Source organism: Lemur catta, chromosome 12, assembly GCF_020740605.2.
Source record: "Lemur catta isolate mLemCat1 chromosome 12, mLemCat1.pri, whole genome shotgun sequence".
Classification (NCBI taxonomy): Eukaryota; Metazoa; Chordata; class Mammalia; order Primates; family Lemuridae; genus Lemur; species Lemur catta.
The window spans coordinates 48,798,943-48,816,805 of record NC_059139.1 but is presented as its reverse complement, the minus strand read 5'-3'; the positions used below and the strand labels follow the sequence as shown (position 1 = coordinate 48,816,805).

At 43.5% G+C, this 17,863-nt stretch overlaps 1 protein-coding gene across 1 annotated transcript; it reads right to left on the bottom strand.

The window, feature by feature from the left end:
- Nucleotides 1–884: 884 nt before the first annotated feature.
- F2R (coagulation factor II thrombin receptor) lies at nucleotides 885–17,855 on the bottom strand. Its single transcript, XM_045566431.1, has 2 exons — nucleotides 17,594–17,855; nucleotides 885–3,421 (listed from the first exon to the last, which is right to left on the bottom strand). Exons 1-2 carry the CDS (start codon nucleotides 17,679–17,681, stop codon nucleotides 2,226–2,228), a joined length of 1,284 nt encoding a protein of 427 aa, XP_045422387.1. The 5' UTR covers nucleotides 17,682–17,855; the 3' UTR covers nucleotides 885–2,225.
- Nucleotides 17,856–17,863: the final 8 nt, after the last annotated feature.

The following is a 17,863-nucleotide window of genomic DNA, read 5'->3' as shown; positions in this document are numbered from 1 at the left end:
AATATAGGTTACACTTTTAAGAATACACATAAAAACAGTGACATAATATTTTATAAGTATAGTAATGACAGTCATATTAATATTTTAGTATATACAGACTGAATAAACAATGACAGTAAATCTCCACTGATTTAGATATAATGAATATAGTAACCACATTAATCAAATCAGTATTAGCTTCTACTTACAATACAGTTACATTACTTTTATGTAAGTTAATCTATGGGATATAGAAATAGTTTGTTCTTTTAAATAGATAAACATTTGCCTTGCAACTTTCCCCCTTTTTGTTTAAAATGCCACTATTTTTTCATAAGTATAAAAAGATATGTTTGAACTAAGTTTCAAATTAATTTGTCAAGTCCATAAAGATTTTCTATACCCTATACTTATCAAGGGATTGAAAAATGCTTTTAAAATAATCTCATTACATCTTAAGAAATGTAAATGGAAAGTACAGAATAATTTTCCTAAATTGCAATTTCAACTGTTTTCTTCTGTTATTTCCAACTAGATTGACATAATCAATTCTTGAAAGAACACCTGATTTGAGTTATCTATTGTTTTTTTTTTTTGAGACAGGGTCTCACTTGGTCACTCAAGCTGAAACGCAGTGGCGTAATCATAGCTTACTGCAGCCTCCAACTCCTGGGCTCTAGTGATCCTCCTGCCTCAGCCTCCCGAGAAGCTGGGACTACCTACAGGCATGCACCACCATATCCAGCTAATTTTTTGTAGAGACAGGGTCTTGCTATGTTGTTCAGTCTGGTCTTGAACTCCTGGCCTCAAGTGATCCTCCTGCCTCAGCCTCCCAAAGTGCTGGGATTACAGGCATGAGCCACCACACCCAGTGCTGATTTGTACATGTCCTGCATTGTGCTATGTTTTCATCTTAAGTTATAACCACAGGAAGCAGTAACCCCAATGTTCAAAGTAACCCAAATGTTCAAAGCTGACAGGCCTTGCTTGTGTGAAACCTGCTTGTTGACAGCTAGCTAACAGCACTTTTTGACATGATATATTGATTATAGCTACATCACATTATATCCATGCAGCGTCTACTTTGCTCTTCTTCAGGGCAGGTCTCAGTCTTATTCCACTCTGGACGCTGGCACCCATCAGAGTGCTCGCAGCACATAACGGTGCTTCCGTGTGAGAACTAGCCTTGCAGGACTACTGCTGGGCATGAGCATGCTTTCTTTCTCTGCTCTTGAGAGGGTTACAAGAGCTTTCATGGTCATTACCTCCTAGGATGATAGCACATTCTGCTTTGCCAGTTTCTAATAAATGTGATCAGTTCATAGCCAACCCTTGGGGGAACCCCAGGAGGATGGAGCAAACACGGTGGTCCCAATCTCGCTGCTCACCGAAGGCTCAGCTGAAGAGTTTCTGGCCAGTCTGTGTCTGATGAGGTCCTGCCGTGTATCTGCTGCTTGGAGTTCTCCGTGAGGGGCAGATGCATGCAGCTCTCAGGGGTGGGCTACTCTGAAAGCCAGCCTATGGCCAATGGTGGCACTTATGCTCAGTCTTGGTTTACATTTATAGTGTGTAAAACATCAAAAATGCTACCCATATCAAAACTAGGGCTTTTAATCTATTTCAATAATTTTAAGAAAACAAACTTTGATATGTTTAAAACACTAGAACCTTTTCTATACATAGATAGTACTAAGCCTTATCCCTCAATAACTTAAACATTGCTGTCAAACAATTTCAAAATACACTTATTTGCAAAAGCTGTGTAAGTCTAAACTATGGAATCCTTCGCTATTGATGGACACCTTCAGATGTTCAGGGCTAAAGGTCACTAACCTAGACTTTGCATGTAAAATCAGAGAATCGGAGATTATTTCTGTAATCGCTGAGGGAGTAAAAGAGAGGGTTTCAAAGTCCCTATTCTATACAGCACTGCAAATAATACATGTTGTGTGCATACATGTATATGTATATAATAAGTCACTGAGATATATCAAGAAGTGACATTCAGTTATTAATACAGCATTGGCAATACTCCCTTGGAATAACAACATTGTCTTCTATTCTTGTTATCTTTTCTGGTGATTAACAAAAATATACACTTGATGGCTCTCACAAGAAGCAGGCATGCAATGATACATTGCTGTTTTAGGTGGTGCAGTAAATACAGTTTAGGCAGGTACTAGCAGAATCCACAGGCGATTCACTTTTTTAACCTTTTCTTTTTAACCTACCAGCAGTCCCTTTTCCTAAGTTAACAGCTTTTTGTATATGCTATTATTCAGGTTACTAGAGCAGGTGTCCATTTTACTTGCCATCAGCTGACCACTGCTGTTGTAACTGTTGGGATCGGAGCTTTCTTTGCAGCATAGGATACTGCAGAGGTATCTCTGGCACTCAGAGGAGGCGTAATAGTAAATCAAGGGATCAATGCAGCAGCTTATGCTGCTGACGCAGACACAGAGGAGGTAGGCAAAGTAGGCGGCCTCTGTCGAGGAATTGTGAGAAAGGAATGAATAATGCACAATCAGGAGGATGTTCGTGGGTCCGAAGCAAATGATGAAGATGCAGAAAACAGCAGCTGACAAGAACAAAGCCCGGGACTTCTTGCTCCGGTTGGCAACTGTGGAAGAGCTAAGACATCGAATGATAGACACATAACAGACTGTGGAAATGAGCAACGGCACAAAGAAGAAGACAGCAGAGAAGGCTGAGAAGTAATAGGCATAATAGCCTTCAAGCAGGGTTTCGTCGAGCACATCGTGGCAGGTGGTTATGTTGAGCCCGGGCACCCGGGTGGTCTGCTCCTTGAGGAGCAGAGGCACCACCCCCGCGATGGCCATAGCCCAGATGGCCAGACACGTGACGGAAGCCCTTCCCAGAGTACGCCAGGAGAGGGACTGGATGGGATACACCACAGCCAGAAAGCGGTCAATGCTTATGACTGTCATGAGCATGATGGAGGCATACATGTTACAGTAAAACGCTGCAGTGACGAAGCGACACATTTCAGACCCGAACTGCCAGTCGCTGCCGGAAAAGTAATAGCTGATCTTAAACGGGAGCACGGACACGAAGAGCACATCTGCCGTGGCCAGGTGTAACATGTACACCACCGCCGGCTTCTTGACCTTCATCTTCAAGATGAACACAACGATGGCCATGAGGTTTAGCGGGAGACTTACTATAAACACGCCCGTGTAAACCGAGGGGACAAAGAGAGTCAACCAGGGGCTGGTCAGATATCCGGAGGCATCTTTCGAGATGAACACAGGAGGCGGTTTCTGAAGAGGACTGCTTTTATTGATGGAGATTAACCTGTCTTCCATTAACCCACTTTCATTTTTCTCCTCATCCTCCCCCAGTGGGAATGGTTCATATCTGTCATTGAGATTTCTGAGAAGGAATGACCGGGGATCCACAGTAGCATTTGTTGCTTTTGACTCTGAAAAATAAAATTTTAAAATTGAAAAAAACAAAACAAAAAAGTGAATGAATTAAAAGAACAAAAGAGACAAGAAGAGAGCATATTTTACTTTTGTTTATTTTTTATTAGGAGAGTGGGCGGTAAAGAGCAGGTGACGCGCAAATAGCCATTATCAGAGAATAAGCTAACGCAAAATACGGTGCCACATTTTGTTGTGATGTAAGCAAACCCTTTGAAAACTCCATTCCTCAAAGGGACAAAGGTGAATGATATGCCTTCAGAGATCTACACTGCAGACATCAAGAAATTCCTGACATGAAGGAACCAAGCAGTGATTTCTTTTCCATATTAGCCACTGTCTACATAAACAAATCACTCCCAGTTCCTATGACTTCTCTTTCCTCCACAGGCCTTCACGGGCACATTTTCTCTTTAGTTTGCAGCCATCCCATGAAACCCATTCCCTCCAATGGAAAAATCCACATAGTAAGTGAGACTTCTTATGTGTTACGGAGCTAGAGGCAAATTCAGAGCAGGACCCAGGACTCCCAGTTCTATGTCCAATGTCCAAGGGACAGTAGTTTTCCTCTCCTCTTTCGGTTTGCTGACACAGTAGAATGTAGCAATCTGTCATCACATCTGGGGCCAAACCACAGTGCCTCGGGTTATCTCCTAACATAGCCACAAGGTATCTATCACCTCAGGCACTGTCCTGCTTCCTTCCTGACTGGGTTAACAGCAGCAGATGTTCTCGGCCACTCACGCCAGACTGATGGCCTCCTTTAGCTGGGTTCTAGAATGCTACATGCCTCAAGGCGCATGCCAGGTCAACCAGGGTCTTTGGAGTATCAACCAGGTGTCAAAATAAAGGCTCAGCTGTATACATCCTCCCACCAAAAAGATCCATTTGAAAAGTTCATCAAAGAAAAGCAAAACTTAGCAGCTAGAATCCAGTCAGCTTTTCTTCCCAAGAAGCTTTGCTAAATTCTGCCACTGAAGAGAAATGACAAAGAGCCTTTGTTGGGCCTTGGGAAGCAGAGGAGGGGAGAGAGAATATGTCAGGTTTTAGTCTGGAACGTCGGTTCTTAGTGCACTCATGGCCGAAGAATGATCAGATGCACCAAAGTAAGGCAAGCACGAGGTGAAGTTTATTGAGGGGAAGCAAGATAGGATTATAGAGCAAGAGCAAGACATAGGTTTACAAAGCATGACACATACACCACAGATGACGTCCGGACCCCTTGTTGCTGCAGAAAAAGAGAGCTTGGTTACGGTCTGTGTCTTGTTTTATGGTGTCTGGATATGGTGTTCAAAACGTCACTATAGAACCACTTTGACTGGACAGTTGGGAGACACCTGACCTGAGTCTTACTGCGCATGTGGGTTCTAGGTCCTATTCTAGACTTTATGGTACCCATGTGGCTTGGCCCGTAGGCTAGAGAGTCCTCTCCATTCTTTTGCAGCTGGTGTGCCAAGTTCTGATTGGCAGATTTGTAGGGTACTCCCTCCTCCCCCAGGTATGGAGAATTAGGGTGGGGCAGGACAAAGATGGGGGCAACAGGACCCACTTTCGTCCCTAGGAGGCCCAGAATCCCTCACTATCTACCTAACAAAACCACAGAGGAAAAAGGGCAAGGTCTCTATCACTGGAAGTGCTCACAACAAAGGCTGGATATGCGGGTCACTTACAAGTGATGTTAGAGGATTTGAAAACTGGCAGGAAGTTGGACAAGTACAGTGGATTTTTGAACTTTTGGTTTAGGTTTTCAGCAGTGGAATCCTTCCTGTAAACAGAAACTTACAGAGACGCATAATGCAGTAGAAGAGAGTGTTCTGCTTCTGGTTTGGCTCTGTAAGGTCCTACCAGATCCAACCATCACTTAGATAACAATGATAAACTCTAGACTCCTTCGTTCCCCTCTGTTCCCCAATCAACGATCTGAAGGCATTTAGGTTTACAGGGTGGTAGAAGGGGAGAATGGAGGAGGGGAAGGGTGAATCTTGGAAGAAAGAATAGAACCTGGTAATTTTCTTGTTTTCAGTGACGTTTAGCTTGAAAGGCCAATGTCAGTGCCTGTGATGTTGTGAAATATATATCTGGTCTTCCTCCTCATTTCCTGGCATATAGCTTTTAAAATCCTTGGAATCTCTGGAATGATGAGTGTTTTTTATATGCTAATGAGAAAACTGATGGCTGGGGGCCCCTAGATAGCTTCAGGATGGGGGCTGAGCACCCAAAAGACCAAGGCAGGATTAGAGGGTTGTGACTTTCTCCCCCACGCCCCAACCTCCAGGGACAGGAGAGGGGCTGAAGGTTAAGTTGGTCACCAAAGGCCAATGATGTAATTTTGTGGATGAAGCCTCCATAAAACTCCAAAAGGACAGGATTAGAGGTAGGGATTCTGGATAGCAGAACAGGAGTTCCTGGTGAGTGGCGCCCCAGAGAGGGCATGGAAGCTTCATGCCCCTTCCCACATACCACATGCATCTCTTCCATCTGGCTGTTCATCTGTGAGCCACTCCAGCAAATTAATTGAATCTCAGGGGGGGACCACGGGAACCCCCGGATGGATGGTCAGAAGTTCTGGAGACTGAGCCCTTAACTCATGGGATCTGACTGTATCTCCATGAAGACAGTGTCAGAACTGAGTTAAATTAGAGGATACCTAGCTGTTGGTGTCCGCTGGAGAATCTGCCAGAGAACTGATTGCTTGGTTTGTGGGGAAATACCCCCCAAACATCTGGTGTCAGAAGAACTGAGCGAAGTGCTATGTAAGAGAAAACAGTCTGGGGGAAATGTTAATGGTCTGGTTTTTCCTATATCACACCAATGCCATAAAAGGTGACTAAAACCCAGATAGAAAACCTGTAGACTTTATGTTCCGAAGAACCAGGGGACAGAGTTCGGGGCAACCATAATCACTGGAAAGTTAGGAGAGAATCCCAGGAAGGAAAAAGCCAAAAGGGGGGAGCTCTGAACTCCAGTGTAAATTCTGTCCTAGCCTTTGGCTGACCCTCAAACCATGCATGTGTAGGGAAGATGCAAAACACCTCTGCTCCTCTCCATACTTCCAGAGTTTTTTCGCTGATTCCTTCCCATCTGGGTCAACTGTTGCTTCTTACCTTTAGATTTTTGTTTGGATAATGACACACCCTGTTTAGTCTCTGAGCCAGTAGGTGGATAAAATGTAGTATATGTATACCATGGAGTTCTACTCAGCCACAAAAAACAATGGTGATCTAGCACCTCTTGTATTATCCTGGATAGAGCTGGAGCCCATAATACTACGTGAAGTATCACAAGAATGGAAAAACGAGCAGCAGATGTACTCACCATCAAATTGGTATTAACTGATCAACACTTAAGTGCATATACAGTAATAATATTCATCAAGTGTCAAGCAGATGAGAGAGAGGAGGAGGGGATGGGTATATATACACCTAATGGGTGTGGTGTGCACCATCTAGGGGATGGACACGCTTGAAGCTCTGACTCTGGTGGGGCAAAGGCAATACATGTAACTTAAACATTTGTACCCCTATAATATGCTGAAATAAATGAAATAAAACAAACTAAAAACAAAAACACCTGTGCTAACGATAAAAGAACTGAAGTGATGTTTGAGCTTCTGCTTGAGAGAGATGGTCTGCAGTTTGAGTCCAACCAAATTAATTGACTGGTAAAACAAAAATACCATTTGAAGGAATATAATAAAATACAGAGTCTTCATAACACAATATCCATGATACAATCCAAAATCATTCAATATAAGAATAATCAGGAGGTTCTATCAGATCTAACCATCCTTAGATAAAAATTATAAACTGTGGACCTCCCTCCCATCTCATACTACACATAAAAATCAACTCAAAATGGATTAAAGATGTAAATGTAGGATCTGAAACTGTAAAACTACCAGAAAAAAAAAATAGGAGAAAAGCTCCATGACATTGTTCTGGGCAATAATATTTTGCATATGACTATAAAAGTACAAGCAACAAAAGCAGAAATAGACAAACAGGATTATATCACACTAAAAAGCTTCTGCACAGCAGAGGAAATAATCAACAGTAAAGAGACAATCTATGGAATGGGAGAAGATACTTGCAAGCCATACATTTTATAAAGGGTTAATATTCAAAATATATAAAGAACAAAAACAACTCAATAGCAAGAAGACAAATAAATCAATTTAATCTGTCATGGGATTAGTTCAACCAACCAACCAACCAACCAACCAATAAAAAAATGGGCAAAGGACCTGAATAGACATTTCTCAAAAGAAAACATACAAATGGCCAAGAAGAACATGAAAAAATGCTAAATATCACTAATCATCAGGGTAATGAAAATTGAAACCACAATGAGATATAAAGGCAAAACGTAATAAGTGTTGGTGAGGATGTAGAGAAAACAGAAACTATGTATACACTGTTGGTGTGAATACAAATTAGCATAGCCATTATGGAAAACAGTATGGAGGTTGTGCAATAAATTGAAAATAGACTATCATATGATCCAGCAATCCCACTATTGGGTATATATTCAAATGAAATAAAATCAGTATGTCAAGAAGATATCTGCACTTCCATGTTCATTGCAGCATTATTCACAATAGCTAAGATTTGGAATCAACCTAAGTGTCCACTGACAGATCAATGGATAAAGATATTGTGCTTATACACAATGGAATACTATTCAGCCTTAAAAAAAAGAAGAAATCTTGTCATTTGCAACAACGTGGATGAAACTGGAGGACATTATGTTAAGTGAAACAAGTCAGGCACAGAAAGACATACACTGCATAATCTCACTTATTATATACAGAATCTAAAAAAGTTGAACTCATAGAAGCAGAGAGTAGAATGGTGGCTACCAGAGGCTGAGGGAGGGTAGGTGGATTGGGGAGACATTGGTTAAAGGCTATAAAACTTCAGTTAGACAGGAGAAATAAATTCAAGAGATCCACTGTACAACATGATTACTGCAGTTAATAACAATGGATTGTATACTTGAAAATTGCTTAGAGTGTAGATTTTAAGTGTTCTCACCCCCCAAAATAAGTATTTAATGGAATGCATATGTTAATCAGCTTCATTTAACCATCCCACAATGGATAATATTTCAAAACATCACATTATACAAAATAAATATATGTAACTTTTTGTCAATTAAAAAAAAAAAGAAAGAAAAGGAAGAATCAGAAAAGTATGATCCAGTCTTAAGTAAGAAGACAATCAATGGAAACCCATTTCAAGATGAGTCAAATATTGGAATTAGCAGACAAGGATTTTATAGAATGTATTACAACTATACACAATAAAGTAAAGAAAAATATTTCATTGAAATGAATGAGAAAATAGGACATATAAGTAAAAAAACTAACAAATGAAAGTTCCAGAACTAGAAAATAAAATATAACACGTTGGTATCTATTCCCAAAATGAATAGCAGAGCTAGTGTAGAACCAACTGAAAAACAGGGCAGAGCCTGCCAGTATAAGGTTGAGGTCAAAGTACTTCAGCAAGGTCATGAGTGGGTCCCCAGAGGTGAAGGGGTGGCTTGTAGATTTGTCACAGGGACAGGACAAATATCTCCAGTGACAAGTCTCTGAGTACACATTTGTGTCTAGATTGATCCTCAAAGATAAGAACTATTCCTATTCATCTCTGAATCTCCAGTACAGCGCCCTGCACATGGTAGGTACTCCTTAAATTAGTGACACATTTGCATTCTAATATTGGTTCTGCCAGGAGTCACTTAACCTCTCTGAACTCAGCTCAGAATCATTTAAATGGGGTTCTGACACCTGTCTGGCCTACCAATCTGGCAGCTAGGAGCACCTCCTGTGAAACAGGATGTACACGCACTTGGAAACTATAAAAATTAAGCAATTTAAGAAATTACATTGCTGTTCTTATTATCTTTTCCCTCCCACTTCCATGTAGTATGCTTTTAGACCCAGTTGTTTGGTCATTCAATTATTTTAAATTACAGTGAAATCTAGGCTCCTCTTCCATGCTATTTAGCAATGTTTAGTTTCTCAGTATGATGAGGGACATGAGCAGGTTATAAAGTGTATATGCCAAGGGTTCAGAGTTGTAAATCAAATTTCAAATTCACAGCCCTTCCAGAAATATCACTTTCTCCTCTTTGTGAGGTGTCTAACTTACTCTATATTCACCTTGACCCAGTCACACGGAGGCCTGACATTGGTACCGACAGCTCTTGAGGGATGTGAAGCTATCCTCAAGGTCGTAATGAATGTGTGGGGGCTGAAAGAGAAGAATGAATGGGTTCTGGCACTTTTACAGCACAGAAACTTATATCCATAAAAAATCCTGACCTAGAGGAACTTTAAAATAACACAATTCTCCTCTGCTGATCCTCTAGGATCCTGGCTAGATTAAGGACTTTTGTAACGCACAGAGGGGGAAAAAGTGCACATGAACACACACACACACACACACACACACACACGAATCAAGATGATACCTGGATGAGGAACCCAACTTGAAAACTACTGCACACTCATAACTAAGCTCCTTAGACAGTATCACTTCATCTGAAAATAAAACTGTCATTAGGCTATACTCTGTATTTTAGTACTTTGGCGATAGGTACTTGTTTTTAAAAATGTCTTCTCTGACTAGCCCTTCTCAGTACAGTTGATCTGATCTGTTTATGACAGAAACATTAAACTCATGGAAACATGAAATTTTTATAGACTAGAACCCAGAAAGAATGTATAACCCCTTGATTAAATGTCACTGCCTGAGGTGTTACTTTTTATTGCCATTATAGGTTTGATACTCTGGTTTTTGTGAAATTAAAGAATGTCAGGGGAAAAAAGTATATACCAGCATCAAAGAAAGAACAAAACTAATGCAAGGTGACTAGATAATTCCAACTACTTCAAGCCCCTTAAGCTGAAATTCGAGTTTGAGCATCATGCTCTAGGTTTCTCTAATTAGCTCTAGAGTGGTTTTGTTACTGAATATAGCACATTGCTAAATAACTTAAATATGGACTCTCTAACTCTGGGGATTTTTTAAATTAGTGAGTCAGGCAGCGCTTTTTCTGGCTTTGATGAGATCTGGCCTGGAAGCAGAGGGGTGATTGGATGGTCTTTGAATGTCCCATTTGATCCTGGGATTTACTCGATGCCAGCATCCCATGACACACCAGCCTCAGCTTTGACTCACTGTTCTGCCCTACAGGGCTCACGCTTTTTGAGAGCTAACAACGCAGTCCCGGGACCTTGTCCACATTCCCACACGGAGCAGGACAGTTGAAACCGCACTACAGGCTACAGAGGAACGGAGAGGAGGACGATGGAAAAATAACAGAAACACAGTAACTCTGTCAAGTGGAAAACAGCAGCATTATTGGAATGCTCAGGTCCCCCACATTCAAACAAGCACCATTACCCAGTGGGGGGGGACTGGGGGGTAGAGGTGGCAAATGCTGCTGCTTAAAGAAATGGCTGGTTCCAGATCTGGGGTAGGGAAACATACAAGGTGAGCCTTGGACATCTTCAAAGAATATTAGGGTTGGGCCAAAAAGACTCTGGAGTCAATCTGAAGGGGTTCCCACTGGCCAAAGATGTGACAATTTGATCATCAAAAGAATGATGAAATGAATTGAAACATTTCAACATGTTAAGATCCATGAATTCAAGGTACAGTCAGCCAGATCCAGTATGTAAAAAAGTCTTTAAGACAGATGGCCCAGTCTGACAAATAAACAGCAATAAAAAAGAGGTGGGGGTGGGGGACAGTTCCATGTTAAAATGTTGTAGTGGACCTTGTTTGATACTGATTCAAACAAACCAGCTGTTAAAAGGCATTTATGAGACAGGAAAATTTGAACACTGACTGAATATTAGATGATATTAAGGAATTGTTTATTTTTTATGTATAATAATGGTATTGCAGTTATGTGAAAATAGAGTTCTTTTCTCAAAGGATATATACTGATTTTTTTTTTTTTTTTTTTTGAGACAGAGTCTCACTCTGTCACCCAGGCTAGCAATGCAGTGGCATCATCCTAGCTCACTGCAGCCTCAAACTCCTGGGCTCAAGTGATTCTCCTGCCTCAGCTTCCCACTAGCTGGGACTACAGGCATGTACCGCCACGCCTGGCTCATTTTTCTATTTTTTGTAGAGGTGGGGCCTCATTTCTGCTCAGGCTGGTCTTGAACTCCTGGGCTCAAGCAAGCCTCCTGCCTCGGCTTCCCAGAGTGCTAGGATTACTGTCATGAGCCACCACGCCCGGCCTATACTGATGTATTTATGGAGGAATTTGCTTTCAAATTACCCAGCTGGTGGAGGAGGAAAGTTGAGGGTACAGATGAAAGACGACTGGTCATACGTACATAATGTTGAAGTTGGAGGGTGGGTGTGGGGAGTAACTATACTGTTCATTCTGAGGTATGTTTGAAAATTTCCACAATAAAAAGTGAAAAAAAAGCAAAACAAATATTTTATGTGTATTTACTTGCCACTAGAAATTAAGAGCAAGGATTTTTGTTTTTGTTTTTCTTTTGTTTTAGTTCTGAAGGGAAAAAGTTCTTGAATGTTTGTGTGAACACAGTCTTACCCTTAGAGAATTCATTTGATATCAACTCTTCAAAGGCTTTTCTGGAATATGAAAAAATTGGCACATAAAACATTTATTTTCTGAGCACCTACTGTGTGTCAGGTACTTCACTTGCCTTACCTCATGTAAATCTAACATTTCTAAGAGATCAGCTTTATAGCCCATCTCATAAATGATGGCATGGAGGCACAGAGAGGCTAAGTAACGAATTCACGGTCACACAGCTGGGAAGTGGAGGAGCTAGGATTTCAACCTAGACCTGCCCAGCTCCAAAGCTCATACCTTCGACTACACCACACTATCCTGTCTCTTGAAACACCTGTGATTCATGACCCACTCCTAAAAGAGTACCCTCTTTTTCTCAGCATTTCACCAAATGAATCTCCTTATCCTTTTAGTTAAAGCAGGCAGTATGCGGACATGTGAATGTATAGCTTAAGGTGACGAGCCCCACAGCTACTGCTTGGAATTCTGGAGTTCTGCTGACCTTTGCCACACATCAGCCACACATGCCAACAGCCCAGCCCTTACAGACAGGACAGAGGTAGTAGGAAGACATTCAAGGACAACACAGAAAAACAAGTCTCTAAAACATTGTTTTAGATGGGGCAGAAACAAGAGCCGTAAGTGAACAAAAATCTCTGCTGCAGAAAAAGCAGAATTAAAGGTAGAATTCTTGCCTGACTGCAGGGTCAGAAGAGGCTGCCGGTATCAGAGGCTGCCTTTCCTCCCAACTCTTGTCCAGGAGCAGGGACTCCTCTGGAAGCACAGGAAAGCAAGCCCAAGAAAAAGCTAGAAGAAGGGAAGTTGCAGAGAAGTAAATACAGGTGTACCCCAGGCCACAGCAGGCATAAAGCCCACACAAGGGAAGCGTGTGGGGCTCTTGCCTGGAGCCGCCTGGTGAGCTTAGGTCGCTAGTGGTCTCCCTGGGGGCTTCTCTGACTCGATGGCTTTCCCCATTCCTTCAGGTCTGTCCCCCACCCCCACTGTCCATGTCCGTGGAAAAACTGCCTTCCATGAAACCAGTCCCTGGTGCCAAAAAAGTTGGGGACCGCTGGATTATACGTCTGTTCCTAAAGTTATAGAAATTTGTTTTCAAGTGTAAATTACAGATTATTCCTGTCATTTCAAAAGGCCAGTTACTTTTGAAAGCAAATAAAGAATGTATAAAGGTCTGTAAGGGCATTTTAAGTTGGCAAAACTTCATTGGATGCCTTAAGGATGGAGGTTAAGGACCTCAGCTTCAGTGGGCCCCTCCAAGTACAGTGACACGGTCGGTGTGGGACAGGGTATTTGGGGACACGAAAGCTCATACTTAGAAAAAAATTCTCAGCCTATAGAGAGAGCTATTTACTATGACAGTTCTAGGCATAAGCAAGACAGAGGAAAAGACAGAATGAGAGAAATCATAAAATAAGGAAACAGAAAATTCTGCATGATAAAACTGCAGAGTACTCAGTACTAGCATCATAGTCAAAACTAAACCAAGGTCCTGGTTCCTAATGACTCTTCCGACAACAAAGATGTTTTTGTGAGTGTCTGCAATGGAAGGGGAACCCTGGTACTCACGAAAACTAGTTAAAGGGGAGCTCCCCAGACACAAAGGCCACATATCATATGATTCCATTTTTATATTAAATATCAAGAATAGGTAACTCCATAGAGACAAAAAGCAAATTGGTGGTTCCCAGGGGCTAGGGGAAAGGGAGAATGGGATCTCATTGCTTAATGGGTACGGGGTTTCCTTTTAGGGTGATGACAACCATGTGATGTAACTGAGTAGAGGTTGTATTTGTACAACATTATAAATGTACTAGATGCAACTGAACTGTACAATTTAGCATGGTTAATATTATGTTATGTGAATTTCACCTCAATTTTACAAAATAAAGGAAGGGAGGAAGGAAAAAAGGAGAGTTCCTGGGTAAAAGAGGGATACGTGTCCAAAATGAGGAGAGCAGCAAGATCAGAAAGCCAGGGTCCTGAGGACCCCGCTGTCTCGGGGGTACTCCTGCTCAAGGCCCAGCTGAGTTCCAGGCTGTGAGGGTGACAGGGACAAAGGTGAAATGACTAAGGGAGGCGGGCAGGGGCAGAAAGGACACAGGGGAAGAGACCAGACAGAAGCATTTTGGAAAAGGAACAAATTCGGAGCTGCTGAGAAAGTGTAAGTTGGTGTTCACAACACACTGACCTGCTCATACATAAAGGGCTGAGAAATCCTGAACGAGGAGGATAACGGGAGTGGAAGGAAAGGCAACCAGCAGAGGCAACAGGAGAATATTCCCGAGAAGAGGGCTGGGAATGCCTCAACAAACTTTCCTCACACAAAGGAAGGGTGGACAAGTTAGGAGAGAACATGCTATTTTGATATATTCTATAAAAATAAAGGCAAAGCCACCAAGGAATATTAGATAGATAGTAGGGTAGAAAATTACTTGCTGATTCATAAAAAATTTGACTTTCAGGCTTCGAAGAACTTTCTGGTCTGCTTAGGGTAGAACCACTGTCCAGTTTCCTGTCTTTCTGTTTGGACTAAACATCACCATCTCTTGTAACAGCCAATTAATTAGCATGTTCATGGGTGGGGATCTATTTATAGCCTGCCTTATCATCTGTTAGCAAAAGACAGTGGCAGTGTACCATAGTCCATGCATAAATGCTTACTGAACACCTCCCTGGGTGACCAAGCCAACGGGGCACAGACTTTGCCTCTAGGGGTACTGGGAGCACAGTGGGGTCAGTTCTCTACTGTTGGGGGGCAGTCTGAGGGCTCCCTCTCTGCAGGGGGCGGTAGAGGAAGCCTGCACCAAGGAAAGACTGGCCTGTGGTCAACTCCCCATTCCACAAGTCTGTGACTTATTCATTTTCAGTTTCGTTTCCTTATCTGTAAAATGGGGATGACATCTACTCCAAGGGCTGTGGCAAGGAATAATTAAGATAGTATATGTAACCTACCTAAGCAGGGTGTCAGCAGTAGTAGGTGCTCCATATGAGGTAGCTGTTTTTAATTAAATGTGAACGTGCGGGCCGTGGGGTTTGGGGAGGGCATTCTGGCCACAGGGAGTGGCGTGGGGACAGAAGCCAGAGAAAGCATAGCTCCTTGGGGGAGGAACTAGAGGGTGGAGCTGGGTGAAGCAGAGGATGTGTGATAGGTGGCTGGACAGGGGCTGGGACCCTCCTGCAAGGAGAGGGGCACCTCACTCCATGCCATGGAACCGGGCTCGACCCTGTGGGTAGGAGGGCAGCACATGCAGTCACCCACTCAATCCATTCTGCCATAAGTCACCACCAGCCATTCTTGAATGCTTTCACCCTCTAGAGTCGTATAAAATTGCTAAACATCACCTTTTACTCTTGGACACTGGCCCTTTCTAATGAACATACGTCATCTCACTTAAATTGTCTGCACCAGGGAATGTAAACTGGTTAATGCATTTACAAATTTCTCAGCAAGTATCTGCTGAGTAAACATTTGTTTTGGACTCCACGGGGATAAATAGAAGTTTATAACCCTATCAGGAGAGATGAGATATCCACAAAGTACCAAGGTAGAAAATGCCAAAATGAGCGTGAACAAAGCCAGAAAGTGCAGTGGGACAGCCCTGGAGGGGTTTCACAGCCCCTCTTAGCACATGCAGCTGGTGGTCCTGGGCAATAAACAAACACTTCTCTCTCTGAATCTCTCTCTCAGCAGTGGCACAGCAAGGACTGGAGAGGCACTTTTGGATGGTGGGAGTGGTCCCAGCACCAGTGTTTTATGACAGACACTGTTTACAATTGCTGGTGCATGGTGATAATAAAAAGCAGACCCATTTTTGGTTGATTTTATTAGTGATTTTAAACTCTGTGAAGACAAAGCCCTATTTATTCCCGGCACCAAAGGTGTGTGGATCATTGCAACAGCCCTCTTTCCCTATGTGGCTAGTCTCAGTTTCAGAATCAGCAAAAGGTGATAAACACCGCCTTAACAAAGCATTTTGAGAAGGTGACATGAGACAATCTAAGTGAAAATTCCTCCTGGCTCAGGGCTTGACGTGGGATACTGCACTTACGTGAGCTCCTTTTCTTCCTTCATCCTCCTTTCTTCTTTCCCTCCCCAAGTGGTTCCAGAATCCAGTGTTGACAGACTAGCCAATGTGTATCCACTTGTCTTGCTGTCTACACTAGCACTATCATCTAGCACGCATCACCCCTTACATGAGGAAGGAAGCAGCATGGCAGAAACCAGCAGCCTTTAACTCGACTCCCTAAGAGAGACCAAAAACCTTCCTGGGAGGCTACTGTGAGGAAGGGTGGCTACAGTGGATGTGGCACTTGTACAAACCTGTTTTCCACTCACTATCCAAATCTCAAACACAAAGTTGTATTCTCAAGAGCTTGCCCCCAAATAAAATTGAGCAAATTACATAATAGTATGTGAAATCATACATAATCACACACAACTTTTCCAAACACGCTCAGTGGTAATGCTCATGTGGCAGGCTGGCGAGTTGCTGCCAAACACTGGGCCCCAGTCTGGGTCTTTCAGTTTTCCCAAAAGCATCTCCTCAAAACTCACCCTGAACAAAGACGGAGAACAGAGAACACGCTATGTCTTTGTCACCTCTTAATCTTGCTGTATCTACACTTTTGAGTGTGGGAGCAATAGAGAGTGCACAGTCTTTCACTGATAAGAAGAAAACCCACGAAAATTAGTTTCTTTATGAAAACAATGGTGAAAAGTTTATAAAGTACTATTGTTACTAAGAAATTCAAAAACATTTTTTTCACTTTATAATTCGTGCCTTCACAGGCTAAAAACAACTCCTCTGCCCAGCTCTGGAGAAGGTGTAATAGAAAATATTTGAACAAACAAATTGACCAAATCTATTCATAGTGTTAAATGTATTCCAAATAAGCTGCCTCTTCGCAGCAGATCAGAAATTTCGTTAAGAAATACTGGGATCCCACAGTGTCTGCGGGAGCCTGGTTCTGGGAGGAGTCCCTTCCCTCAACTCACTTAGAAGGAACCCGGAGCCTACACTGTTATCACGCATGCATCTCGCACCGTGAGCGCCTCCTGGGCACAAAGCCGCGCCGGGGGCTGCTGGTACCGATTCTCTGCTAAACGTGCCCAGGGACTGACTGCGCTTTTCTCTACGCCACTTTCCTCGCTTCTAAAATGTGCAAGAAAAAAAATTCCAACAAAGCAAAACTTCAGCGGGAGCGGTTCTCTACTTTACACTGAAAAGACCAGAGCGTTTACTGGTGGGAGTGGTCCTGGGAGAAACAACCACACAATGACCACGAAGCCGACGCGGGGCCGCGGCTCCCCCCTCCGTATCCAATCCCCCGTGGCAGGCGCGCTGCATCCTCCAAAACCGCGCGCAGAGGGGCATCGGCTGGGCAGTGCGAGGGGGCTGGCTGGGGTGGGCACGCCCCACCTAGAGGTGACCGGGGAGACTCAGGATCTCAGCCCAAATGCCTGTTTGGCTTCCGAAGGAAACTGAGACAGGGGTGAGGTCAGGGCACCCCCGCCCCCCTGCCCATTTAGTGCCCGCTCCGTGTCCTCCCCGTCCCGCGCGACCCGCGGCCGGCCCAGCTCTCACCTGGCTTGCGGGCCCGGGTGCGGGCGCACAGCAGCGGGCCGCACAGACTGAGGCCGGCGGCGACGAGCAGCAGCCGCCGCGGCCCCATTGTCCGGAGGCTCCGCGCGCCGCTGCTCCAGGGGGCTGTCCCCGCCTCGGGCGACTCGCTCGACCTTCTCCCCTCACTTCCGCGGGGTCCGGCAGCTGGTCGGCGGGGCGCGGGCTGCGAGCGGGCAGAAGCTGCGTCCGGGCGCCCCTCCGCGAGCCCGTGTCCCGAGGCGGCCCGCGGCG

Excerpts from the sequence above, each read along its gene's own strand:
- F2R (XM_045566431.1), bottom strand. The coding sequence starts at position 17,681 with ATGGGGCCGCGGCGGCTGCTGCTCGTCGCCGCCGGCCTCAGTCTGTGC. Across the intron at positions 3,422-17,593 it reads CACCCGGGCCCGCAAGCCAG|AGTCAAAAGCAACAAATGCT; the intron begins GTGAGAGCTGGG and ends TTTATTTTTCAG.